We start from the raw sequence: 12,589 nt of genomic DNA, 5'->3' as shown, positions 1-12,589 counted from the left end.
TTTGCTGATCGTGTCGCTCACCAGAGAGCGCCTGCAGTATAGGGAAACACGTTTTTTTCCCGTGCTACGCGATGACGTTGCTCTTACCCATCTTCGATGGAGCTGCGGTGGCGCAATGCCCAGCCTTCAAAACGCGCAACCCGGAACTTGACCACACCCTCCAGCGGTCCGCCTCTTTCCTTTGACGTCAACCGCACACCGCCTGCCGCCTGCTACATGATGGAAATGCGAATCCAACCGGACCTGGAACGAGCATCCGGCAGTACCAACGGCGACCGAGTCGACTTCGACGGTCCAAACGATATATATAATCCGCAGAATTGGTCTTTTGCAAAGAAGTCACTTAACACGTTCCTCTACGGACTCACGACGCTCGGCTCGACATGGGCGAGTGCGGCATACTCGCCGGCCAACGAGATTGTTGCGCACGACTTTCAAGTTTCCAACGAGGTTGCCGTGCTAGGAACTAGCGTCCTGCTGCTTGGGTAGGTCAATTGACGTTCCGAACGTCGTCCCGTGCTCACGATTGTGGTAGTTTCGGCTTCGGGCCTCTGGTATGGGCCCCCCTTTCTGAAGTCTACGGCAGGAAATGGCCGACCGTCGCACCCTGCTTCATATCCGCTCTTTTCTCATTTGCGACCGGCGCCTCCAAAGATATCCAATCCATTATCATCACCCGCTTCTTTTGCGGCTTCTTCGGCGCTGCACCAATCACTTGCACAGGTGGCGTCTTCGCAGACATTTGGGACTCTTCGCAGCGAGGAAATGCCATCGTGGGGTACGCATTGGCTGTCGCCGCTGGCCCCGTAAGCGATGATTTTCTTATCTGATGACAACAGACTGACTGGTTGGCTAGGTACTTGCGCCGATCGTCGGGGGCGCCATTGTGGTTTGCGGCGTGTCGTGGAGGTGGACCGAATACGTGGGTGTTTCTGTTACCGAGGATGGCATCATCACTAACGTTCCCAAGATCACCGGCATCATCCAGCTACTCACCGTCGTCCTCGACGTGGCATTCGTCGATGAATCGTACGCCCCTCGCTTGCTCGTATCAAAAGCCCGGCGTCTGCGCTTCGAGACTGGGGAATGGGGACTCCATGCAGAGTATGAGGAGCTGAATATTACCTTCTCTGGACTTTTGCACAAGTTTGGTGTTCGTCCGTGGCAGATGCTGTTCACGCCGATCTGCGGTCTCATCGCATTATACGCTTCCTTCATATATGGCGTCTTCTATGCCTCTCTCGCATCATTTCCGATCATCTTTCAACAAGATCGCGGCTGGAACCCACTAGTCGGGTCCTTGCCGTTCCTTGCTCTCTTGCTCGGCATTCTGTTAGGGTCTGCACTCAATGTGTTGAATCAGGTTGTCTTTTACAACCGACGTCTGGCTTCCCAAGGTGACCACAAGGCCATCCCAGAGGCACGTCTGCCACCTATGATGGTCGGGTCGTTCGTCTTTGCAGGCGGCTTGTTTTTAATCGGCTGGACATCGCACCCACATTTCCATTGGATAATCCCTTGTACGGGCGCATTCTTTGTTGGCTTTGGCTACTACACGATATTTCAATCCGCGCTCAACTATCTTGTCGATACATTCCAGCGCTGGGGAGCGTCTGCCATCGCGGCCAATACTTTTCTTCGGAGTATTCTGGCGTCCTGCTTCCCGGCCGTTGTCATTCCACTGTATGGAAATTTGGGCACTGGACCGGCAAGCAGTTGTTTCGCCGGGTTTGCAGTCTTGATGATTCCCATCCCCTTTGTGTTTTACCAGTATGGAGCATGGCTGCGGACCAGAGGTCGATGGAGCTCGAATATTGGATGATGATGACTATATTCTGAATCTAGCTAGACGGATATATAGTAACATAAGATTCACATGGAAATAATCGGTTCAGATCCATTGCTGGCTTATCTGAAATTGACTCAAAATACCGTTCGGCGAAGGAAGCAGCGCTCACATTTTTTGTGGCTGTGTTCAAAGAGAAACCAGTTTCGCTAAGCACTACACCCCAAAATGGATTCGACAACCAATATGGATATATGCTTGCATGTGGAGATACCGATCGCGACGTTAGCTTCGTCTATCTCCGCCTCACCGGAACGTCGATCAACCGCACCCTACCAATCATCAGCTACTTCACTCAGTGACTACGAACGCATCATGTAGATCTATCGAAAGAAACGGCTAGATAGGCTGCAGAATTGACTGCGAGGTTCGCCAGGCTTCTTCATCATGCTGCTACTATCGAAAGTGATCTTCCATGATATGCGCCATGAGGCTGAGTACCTAGTATCCGCGCGGATCTGGTTCCAGACTTGTGTATGTTTCGCCCCTATGCCGAGAGGTACAACAAGAAGCGTGTGGGTTTGCAGCAAGCTCAGTCTTGCTACACCGTTGAGAGACGGTTGGTAGCGCTTGGGTCGTCCCAAGCGTTCCGAAAGACGAATGAACGTGCAGTAACTCTTGGCTTGTTACACGAGTACCTCGGGGCGAAATCCTGTACGTGGGGTCCAGTACGATCTCTGGGAGTTAAAGTCCTGTATATGTTATTGTACTGGCGCCGTAAGTGTTTCCCTTCAGCTCCTCTACACTTTCTTAAACTCACGATGGTACAGCTCGAATCGTCAGCGCCGTTATTGACCTCAAGAGTACACCAGGGAGCCGCGACATCCATCTCGCACAACGCGAACACATACGATGCAAGCCTACAGGAGGCACCCGAACCAGAGAGGCCGTCTTGCAAAGATCGGAAACCATGGCGGAGACGATGGTCACACTTTGCCCATTCCTTCATCAAGCTTGCGACTGGGATAAAGGCGGGCTACAAAAGGTCCACGCATGCAATCCGAAGATCATGGAAGAAGAGTTGGACAGTGGAAACTTTCAGCTTCATATTCTCTGTTCTTACGCTCGCTGGTCTTGTTGCAACACTCTCCACCCATCAAGGCAAACCTTTGCCGAAGTGGCCTCAGCTCATCACGATCAATTCTGTTCTGTCTCTCTTTTCATTGATTATGAGAACGGGTGTGAGTGTGGTTTTGGCTGAAGGTAGGCCATGATTCCTCCGATAAACCGCTTCGGAATGTGTTTTACTAAGGATTGAAAGGCATCAGTCAATCGAGATGGAAGTGGTATCGCAAGACGCGAACATTGGGTGACATTAAGGTTAGTCCATAAGGATCCACACAATTTGACTGTGCTCTCTTACTGACTCAACGCAGGTAACGTTACCTCCGAAGCTATCCAGAGTGGTGTTTCAGTAGAACTGTCACCAGAGTAGCTTGCTGGTTGAATTTGACCTCGCGCTGACATTAGCAGCATTTCGACGCAGCTAGCCGTGGACCTTGGGGGTCGTTCTTGTTACTATGCCACATGAGGCCGAGAAGAGCATAGTAAGCGTTCTCTCTTCATATTACAGCTTAAACTTATTCTCTCAAGCTACATGGCGTCTTTAGGTGCATTGGCAACAGTAATGACGGCTCTAACTGGCTTCTTCTCACAACAGCTTCTGCTGTTCGAAGACTGTGCGCAGCGCACTGATACGGCAATCGTACGTCTGGCAAGGACAAACAACTACACTGCCGCAGGGGGGATTCTAGGGCTGGGAACCGGAGGAAATTGGATGTTGTGGGCAGAATATGCACCAATGGTGGCTGCTACGACTGTTGGTCTTATCCAGCCCATAGAAGACTTTACCAACGTCTTCGCCCGTGGATGCGACAGTGGTAACTGCACATTTCCGTCCAGTGACGGAGCATCGTTCTCAACAGTAGCAATAAGCCACATATGCGAAGATATCAGCGGACTCATTCGGCAGTACACTAACTACTCACATACAAGCACGGTGCTGACAACACCTGAGGGAGCACCAACCCGTCTTAATTACTCGGACCATCGTAATTACTCAGACTTCTCCGTCATGACAACATCAACTCACGCCACTAAATATCGTGGCCACGACCTTTTCCCGTTGCACACCATCGCTTTACTATTCAGAGAACGTTTTGCCTCAAACGATTCCAGGGCTGTCAACTGTACCCTTTTTCCCACGGTTAACACGTACAGCGTCAAAGTTGCAAATACGCGCCTGGAAGAGACGTTGTTGGAAAGTATTCCGCTTGACTTCGACTATCCTGATATAACTACGAATTTAGCTGGTGGTGAAGAAGAGGGACTAGAATGGCGACCTAATTTGTTTGCGTTGGCAACTGACTACACCATGCGAGATGGCATCAAGGAGCCGTGTGCTGGCTCCGCGGATCCCGCACCCGAACTTGTCAAGCACTACAAAGTCAAGACAGAAGAGTGGGACGAAGAGGGAAAAATCCACAGAACAAGCACACAGTGGTATTACCCCAAAGACTGCCTGTGGACCATGAGCCAACCGGCGGCTTGGGGATTGCGAAGGCACTTTGACACTATGTTCCACGAGCAGATTCTCAAGTCTAATGGACTTTCGCTTATTGAGGGAAACGCATACTTGCGCGCATTGTGGCGACAGGACCCGGAGGGGAGAGAGAACATGACGGGTCCGCCAATAAAGGGTCAGACGTCCATTGCATCTATAGACGAATCTTTCAGAAACATGACGCGCGCCATGACGGCTTTCATACGGACCCACGGCGCAGAAGGAGAAGAGGGATGGGCGAGAGGCTACATGTGGGCAAACACGACTTGTGTGTACGTGAGATGGGAGTGGATCGCATTCCCCGTCGTTATGATCGCCCTCACAGGACTGTTTTTACTGCTTGTCATCATCGACAACTGGAAGGTTGAGAGTGATAGACTGTGGAAGAGCTCGGTACTTGCGACACTGTTCTGCGAGGTGGACGTAGAGCGCGATCGGCCGAAAGGAAAGGAAGAGATGAGTGAGATCGCGAAGAGCACGGGTGTTAGTCTTGAGGGGAAGAGTGGGAGACTGAGAATGGTGGTGCGGGAGTAGTCATATAGGACGGGTTGCGACAGGGGCGAGGAGACGGTGAGTCAACACAAGAGCCTGCGAGGTGCTTCAGAAGTAGCTATCACGATGAACGGTGGGCAATGAGGAGACGGATATGATTTCAGATAGGGTAACTGTTAGCCACGAAGAAACGAACGCAAACCGGCTGAGGCTGAGGGGACAGTGGCGCGGAGTTAGTTACAGGCGACAGGCATGGATGTCTGACTCGTACGTACTAACCGAGAAACTAGACTTCGGCTAACACAAATTGTAGCTTCAATCTCCGTCCCTCCAAAAATTCGAGCGGCGATTCCAAGAATCTTCAATCATCGCTATCCATCAAAGCCTCCGCAATCACCTTAGCCTCCTCGAGATCATCATCGTTATAAAACTTGAGTCCATAAGAGTACATAAACTGCTCCGAATTGCGGAAGTTCTTTTCAATCCAATCAAGCTGACGTTCCGTGAAGTTGTAGTCTGCCTGGTGGCCCTCGAACTCTGATTCGTCAAAACCATCCTCGTTGTCGTCGGGATCTTCCTCCTCGGACTCTTGCATAATGGCACGTAGAATAGCCTGTCCTTCTTGGCGATCTTCATCAGAAAAGATTTTGAGCCCATGCTGCATTAGAAAGTGGAATTCAGAGCGATAATTCTTCTTCAGAAACGCAGTTTCCTCGGCCGTGTAGGGTGCAACGTTTTGCGCTGTGAACATTCCATTAGCAGCTTGAAATTCTCGCCACTTTTGCTTTTCGGAAGCATCCCATTGACAGCCTAGCACATATAGGCCGTCCTTCTTCAGAGCGTGCGGACCGAGCTTTGGCCAGTCTAGTGGAGAGCGCACTTTGATTGCAAGCAGCGGACTTCCGGGGTGGAAATAGGCAACATTCTTGCCTTGACTATCTTTTATAGTTCCTCGAGACTTTGTACCAGATTTGATTATAGGATTGTATCCGTCTGTTAACCAAAGTGGTTGCCCAATGACGTTGCAGAGAAAATCAGGCACGTGCAGGACTTCGTGGAGAAGGAGAGATGCGTGCGAAGACACGCCTGAAGTATTGGGCGAGCGCTTTGTGGGGATCTCGACGGTGCCTATTCCTAGCACTGGAATGTAGTTGCCCGGGTTGAAGAAGGGCGAGGGATCAACTATAGATGTGAAGGGTGTGTACGTCTTGAACCAGCCTCGATCCTTCGCAATGCTGGTAATGCAGTGTCAATAATAAAGACTTCGCTCAGTCGCGGCGCACTCACTGTATGTTGGCATTGCTCAGAAAGACCCAAGTAGGGCACAGGCGTGAGTCGGTATCCGTATTCATCTTGCTAGCAGTCGGCTTGACGTGTACGGATTAACAGTTGATCGGAGCTATATAGGACGCAGTATACTAATGAGTGCTCCTCTATATAGTACAAGTGAGAGACTGTGCTTGTGCGGTCCCGAAGTTGTTTGTTTGCTACGTGAGATTGTCGTGTACCGTACTAGCCAGAAGCAGCTACGTTATCTCTACCCCACCTGCCCCCAGGCACCATCGCCAGGTCCCCACCAAAGCTACTGCCAGACCCTGATGGTTTAAAACTACATCGCTGAGAGGCTTGTAGTCAAGTATTGCAGCAGTTGCACGCTTGCATTCCAGAATATATGTGTGTCACAAACACATGTCGATGAACCGCTATGCGATTGTGCCCGCCTAAGATGTCTCATCCCGTAAAATAGGGGTTATAATGTTATTTTTGCGGCGTATCTTTCACATACGACCATAGGACACTGAAAATTAGGCTTCCCGTCCGCTCAGCCATATACAAGCAGTGTACCGGCGGATTAGTAGTTAGGTGGGTGACCACTAGCGAATCCCCGCTGTTGTATGTTTTTGCATCCTTGCATGGGCGATCTTTTTGTCAGCAGAGGTGAAACGTTAAGGAAGTTCGAAAAGAGGTTGCTGTATTGATAGTATTGCTGAGTAAAAGTCAACAAAATCACCAATTTTTGCTCTGTCCGGTAGAATTCGTCTTTGCTTAAGCCACGCATATACCGCATCAGGGTCCGACGATGAAGAATCGATCGTTAGCAGCGCTGCTTCGTGAAAACAGCCATTGTTGTTCCAACTGTAATGACAAACGTGGATATAACGAAAAATGAAGAGCACGAGCTGCATTCAGAGCATTTGGTGGCGCACTTTTCAATGGTCGGCCTGACCTTCATCCAAAGCAATGAATCGGGATTTGTTTTCTAGACTAATGTCACCTGCTGCACTTTCCTCGCCGCAAAGAACTCATCGTCAAGAAAAAAATCATGCTCCTCCCTTTTATCCCTCCGATCTTTCATTAATGAATAACATGAGAGCAATGGTCCACAGTACTCATACGCTTCACCTTTCGGCCGTAGGATAGCAGGGTTGCACAAACCTTTCAATGCCCAGGCACCGTCATTTTTTCCATGTGTCCGGCTCATATAACTAGTCTCTGTATGCTTCAAGAGGCACACCAAGATTTGCCCTGTGGAGAGAAGGCAGAATCTCGCTTCCGCTAGACGAAGTACAGCGTACAAGAACTTAGGGTCGCGGCAGGGGGTCTTGAAGATGATGTGCTTTTGCATGCTACTCATGCGGTTGGAACCATCGAGGGCTTCCGGGGGGATATCTTTACAGATATCCTGGTAGCGTCGAAGAAGGTCTTGCATGCTGTCAAAACTCTTGAAGTCGGAGGGAAGCATGCCCTTCTGGAAATCTACTTGCTCATTCAACCAGAACTTGAAGATTTCGCTCTTGGGCTTGCCGGTAATTTGAGACGCTGTTTCGAACAACTCCTCGTCCAAGTACTTAAGATGTTCGCCCATAGTTTCGCCTGGACGATCTGTGCAGCTACACTTGACAATCTGTCCAAGGAATGTTCCCTCTAACGTAAGGCAACGGCCATCTTCGGAAAAGTAGAGTGTTTTGTTGCCCTTAGAAACAGTGATATGTGTGCTCGTCTGACCTATAAGACTTGTTGGGTGGGCTACCCAGCTAGGACAATCTGCAGATTCATAACCCATACTGGATTCAATTATCTCCAGATCCCCGGTGCTGTCGATGATGTATCGCGTGTATGCCTGGGCTACTTGCTCAACCGGTAAGCTGTAGTCAGGGACTAGTGATCTAGGCAGGTCGTGGTGGCAGAAGAAGCCCAAGATGCCGTAGAATCGGTCTACTGGATTGGTGCACTGCGTATTGGACAGTTGCTGTAGAAGATGGCTCAGTCGCTCGCCTGGTGATAGGCGCGTCAAGCCTTCCAAGGTGTTGCCAATGTATGATGAACCGTGCCATTCCATCCTTACCCGATCCAAAGTCATCAGGTTTGCCATTTGGCCGACAGCGGCAAAGACGAGGGCTTTCGAGTGCTCGTTCATTAACTGAACTTCCCGCGACAACCGCATCATTGTAGCCATAACATGCTGCAAGTCTAACACGAAATTCCCCAGAAGTGCGATTGGTGCTCTGGGATTCAAAACGTACTCCTGTATGATCCAAACTCTTTTGAGATAAGGCTGACTGAGAAGACTTGCTAGCTGTCGCAAGAACATATTAAAAGGCGCATGCATGTGTTGTGATGAGAATTGACCAGAGAATTGTATATACTTCTGGTACATCATGTCCATCTTAGGGCCAGGCTCAAGCACAAACCCCATCGCTCGCATTCGGGCCATCGTCCTCTCCATAACCAGTTGACGATGATGATCAGCGAACTGCTCTATCAGAGGCGTGTTTGGAGGTCTCGTCGTTCCGAGTGTGGCGAGATCCTTGAAGGAATCTTGTACACAATAGTCCAAGCCTCGCTTGAACACCTCTAAATCACCATCTTCGCTGAAGACCTTCGATGCAAAGCCTATCCAAATCCATACCCGGCTCGCCATCGAATATATATCGCCCATCCGAGGTACCTGCTTGTTCCTCTCATTCAGATCATTCTGGTTGATGCAAATAGCGTCAACCCAGAATCGCATTGGCATGGTAGCGGGACCGGTCGCTTTGCCTCTGGATGATTCGGTGACCGTTCGAGCATTTCCTGTATTGTAGAGTGTTTTGTAATCTGAATGCTCATGATGTGACAGGAAGTCTGGCTCGTATTGGCGCGTTGTTTCTAAAAAGTCGTAAAGGTTCTGTGTTACATCCAATCGTTGGCCATTCACAACGATGGTATGCTTGTCTGTCCCATCCCCCCAGACGTATGAAAGCATATGGAAGTCAAGCCCTTTAGTAAGCGGCACTTGTTCCATAGCAAGTTTGACCTTTCCGTCCTGCAACGCAGGATCTATAGTAATCAATCGGATGTTAGAACCTTCAAGTGGATCATAGCAAAGGTTTTGTATCTCAGCGGCGTTTCGCGCACGTTCGTCGGTGTTGTCGTCGTTATTGTCGGAGTCTGCGGGTTTTGAGATGTCGGGATGTGGTGGGTCATGTACTGGCCGCTTGCCAAGCGCAATGGAGGACTGTGATCGCTGAACTCGTGTATTGTTTTCCGATGTGTTTGCGTCCATAATGAGTGAGAGTCTTGCAGGTGTATGAGGCTAGAAAGCGGATGTTGAGCAAAGGATTAAACCTAAGTCTTGTCAGCTTCATCGCTAAGAAAACGAGGGGGAAAGGCCCATATGAGCAGTGCGCAGTCTCACCACCAACGAGGAGGACGTAGGCAGCGACCCTGCATACGTACCTGCAGTCTTATCGAACGAGGTAAGCGGCATCCACAGCCTGGGTGCCTCAAAGGGGGCCGTGGTATATAGCCAACCGTTGTAGATCTACCCCGCTGCAAGGCTGCGCTCGGGCTGTGGGAAGGCTGACACAGCTAAGTGCTGCGACATCACAGACGTGAGGTCTAGAAGGCTTCGGAAATATCTATGGAATTGATACATGTAGTACAATGATGTTAGAGACGGATTCAACGACACGCCCTAGAAGCCTTTATGGGTGGGGTCATTGGTCATGGCGCGTATGCGCTGCCAGATCCAGCTTAGTGAGAATATTACAATGCCGCTCGCCAACATGCCCGAACCTTGGGCTTCCCGTCCACTCGGCCGTATACAAGCAGTTATATGTTTCTTGGCCCAACTTTTTGCCTAAACCATTGCCAGACTAGACCTGACACCAGGCCTATAGCCACATGCATGGAAAGAATAACGCCGACAAAGTCAAGACCAACCAACGCTAGAACACCAGTACCTCATGCACTTATCGAGATACCCACTCACTTCAACTCAATAACCTTCTTCCCCTTCTTCTTCGCCTCAAGCACCGCATCCCTCCACTCCCCCACCCCATCCAACGCACCCTGCGGATCACTCTTCTTCTGCAACAAATACCCCTGAATCTCAGCCGGCGAAAAGACAGCCTCAGGCAGCGCATCAGCAAACTGCCTCGCCATTTCCGTAAGTTGATCTGGCGGCAACGTCGCAAAGTTTGGCGACTTGTTACCTGTGGCCCCCCACCTAGCCTCCTCCTTCCTCTTATCATTACTACTACTACCCTTCTTTTCTGGTGCGTATTTCTTTTCTCCTCCATCACTACCATCACACTTCTTACCATCCGCCTCATCACTATACATGCGTCTGAAGATTTCTTCCACTTGCGTCCTCGTCGCTAGTGTGAATTTGATTTGCAGATCCACGCGCCCAGGGCGTATGAGCGCTGAATCGAGTTTCTCGGGGTAGTTCGTCGTCATGATGAGGACGCGGCCTTCGCTCGACGCGGCGCCGTCAATGATGTTGAGGAGGCCTGCAAGTGAGATTTTGCTCTTGCTGCCTTCTTCGTCGATGGGTGGCGGAGGAGGAGGAGGAGGAGGAGTTGGCGTGGAAGTTGGTTTGGTGCTGGTGGCGACTTCTTTTATGCTGGGTGCGGGTGTGAGGACGGATGGGGGTGCGGAGGCTGGTGACGAGGCTGTGGTGGCAAGGGTAGTAGTCTCGCTGTTGGGTTTGCTGGAAGATTTGCGGGGATGGAGTGAGTGCGTTATGCGTCTGCGGATGGACTTTTTCTTCTCCATTTCAACGCTATCATGCTGCTTCTCTTCGGATTTGTTTTCGGATTTGTTGTCGTTGTTGTCTTCCTTCTCTTCTGTCACCTTCTCTGTTGGCGCTGGAGCAGACGACTTGTCGGACTCGTTAACGGCAGAGTCATGCTCTTGTTCTGGAATTACAGAGGATTTATCTCGCCGGATACCTGCGCTGTCAATATCCTCCAACAAGACGATACAGCGATTCGGTAGCTGCCCGAATAGCGACGCAAGATCCGACTCGCTCATATCTCGCTCACTCAGCGAAGCGCAATATACGCTCAGTCCAAAGATGCCAGCCACGGCAAAGCTCAACGACGTCTTACCGGTACCAGGAGGACCATGAAAAAGGTATCCTCTGCGGTGCGGAATACCGCGTGCAGCATACCACCGAGCAGTAGCTGGGTGAAGGTACTCATTGATATCCGCAACGACCTTGTTCTTCTGCGCTTCATCCAGCGTCACTGTGCTAATCGGTCGTGAAGGGCGATTCGACTGAACGTGCCAATACCCACCATGTTTTATCTCAGCGCGCATGATCTCAGTCGTCTTGTTAGGCTTGTGCGCCGACCACTCCTTAACATGGTCTATTAGGTCCTTGACCGGCTTCGTGCTACGGCCCATACAACGAATGATGAGGAAGTACTCAATGCGCTCTTGGTACTTATTCTCCTGACAGTCCTTGCTGAACTGGAAGTAATGACCGTTGTGGGTGAAGCTGTCGTCACCCATGTTGGGTTCGTAGTACGTTGGACTAGTACCCTTGTACTTTTCGTAATTAAAAATGCCAGAGTCGTCCAAGACGTCCTCAAAATCTGCCTCTGAGGCATCGTCGTTGTCTATTTCGTCGCCTCGTGCTCTGGGCTTTTTGGATGTGGCTTTTAGATCTCGGCTGACTTCTGTCATGCGGTGTTCTGATATCCAGGATATAAATTGGGGGTATAAGTCATCATCATCGTCTATCCTTATTGCTGAGGTACCGTGCCCTCTATATGGAGAATTAGTTGGTGATTGTTTGGTGAATTGAACGTGTGGGCAACTTACAATATAAATCCACGTCCCTGAGTGTACATGAACAGCGCACCTTGGAATAGACCGAAAAGTAAAAGATATAAAGACATTGTGCTTCCGACATCGAAACCGAGTTTGTTAAGGAGAAGCTGCAGTATAGCGCCAACGCCTGGAATGTTGATAGCCGCATCTGCCATGCCTGGAGGTAGCGAGTCCTTCAGGTTCTCCATGATTAATACCGAATCGGAGCCGTCTTCCGAATCGAGGTACAACGATAGATAAGTAGGAGACAAAGGGTATACGGAGCGTCCGTTGCCGTAAGACGGTGTCTCGACCAAACGTGGAACTCCGACAGGTGACTTGACTTGGTGGGAAGTGATAGTAGTCCAGCCACACAATGCGAAACATGCTTATTTATCTTCAATGCAAGATAATCAGGCACCCCTACCAGAATACCTGGTATATGTTGATTTACCTAATACCAACCCTCGTCATAAGGTGGTGTTGAGGAAAAGGGCGGTGGGACGGCAGCCTAGGCTAAGAAGTGGCTGTGCATGATTATCGCAATCGATCCAATGTGCGCAAGCGCGGAAGGCAATCAGCTACCATCCTACATGGTATCAGCC

General features: G+C 50.2%; 5 protein-coding genes across 5 annotated transcripts; 2 read left to right on the top strand and 3 right to left on the bottom strand.

Moving 5' to 3' along the window:
* Window positions 1-219: 219 nt before the first annotated feature.
* Window positions 220-1,822, top strand: CC77DRAFT_1035477 (major facilitator superfamily transporter multidrug resistance; the record flags this gene model as incomplete). The annotated part of the gene is made up of 4 exons (XM_018526939.1): window positions 220-485; window positions 536-806; window positions 857-922; window positions 971-1,822. The coding sequence occupies 4 exons, from the start codon at window positions 220-222 to the stop codon at window positions 1,820-1,822; spliced, it is 1,455 nt and encodes a 484-aa protein (XP_018380133.1).
* Window positions 1,823-2,607: 785 nt separating this feature from the next.
* On the top strand, window positions 2,608-4,943 carry CC77DRAFT_1013796 (hypothetical protein; the record flags this gene model as incomplete). Its single annotated transcript, XM_018523862.1, has 4 exons — window positions 2,608-3,049; window positions 3,099-3,166; window positions 3,320-3,393; window positions 3,440-4,943. 4 exons carry the CDS (start codon window positions 2,608-2,610, stop codon window positions 4,941-4,943), a joined length of 2,088 nt encoding a protein of 695 aa, XP_018380132.1.
* Window positions 4,944-5,049: 106 nt separating this feature from the next.
* On the bottom strand, window positions 5,050-6,393 carry CC77DRAFT_1025605 (hypothetical protein). Its single transcript, XM_018526096.1, has 2 exons — window positions 6,189-6,393; window positions 5,050-6,136 (listed from the first exon to the last, which is right to left on the bottom strand). Exons 1-2 carry the CDS (start codon window positions 6,251-6,253, stop codon window positions 5,263-5,265), a joined length of 939 nt encoding a protein of 312 aa, XP_018380131.1. The 5' UTR covers window positions 6,254-6,393; the 3' UTR covers window positions 5,050-5,262.
* Window positions 6,394-8,793: 2,400 nt separating this feature from the next.
* On the bottom strand, window positions 8,794-9,264 carry CC77DRAFT_901313 (hypothetical protein; the record flags this gene model as incomplete). The annotated part of the gene is made up of 2 exons (XM_018533584.1): window positions 8,794-8,944; window positions 9,020-9,264. Coding segments are annotated over 2 exons (396 nt in total), but the record flags the coding sequence as incomplete, so codon positions are not given.
* A 590-nt stretch (window positions 9,265-9,854) lies between these two features.
* CC77DRAFT_555241 (mitochondrial chaperone bcs1) lies at window positions 9,855-12,475 on the bottom strand. Its single transcript, XM_018532156.1, has 2 exons — window positions 11,997-12,475; window positions 9,855-11,940 (listed from the first exon to the last, which is right to left on the bottom strand). Exons 1-2 carry the CDS (start codon window positions 12,191-12,193, stop codon window positions 10,152-10,154), a joined length of 1,986 nt encoding a protein of 661 aa, XP_018380129.1. The 5' UTR covers window positions 12,194-12,475; the 3' UTR covers window positions 9,855-10,151.
* Between the last annotated feature and the right edge of the window lie 114 nt (window positions 12,476-12,589).

This window comes from Alternaria alternata (assembly GCF_001642055.1).
Source record: "Alternaria alternata strain SRC1lrK2f unplaced genomic scaffold CC77scaffold_30, whole genome shotgun sequence".
Lineage (NCBI taxonomy): Eukaryota > Fungi > Ascomycota > Dothideomycetes > Pleosporales > Pleosporaceae > Alternaria > Alternaria alternata.
The sequence above is the reverse complement of the archived record's forward strand: the minus strand, read 5'-3'. Positions and strand labels throughout refer to the sequence as shown.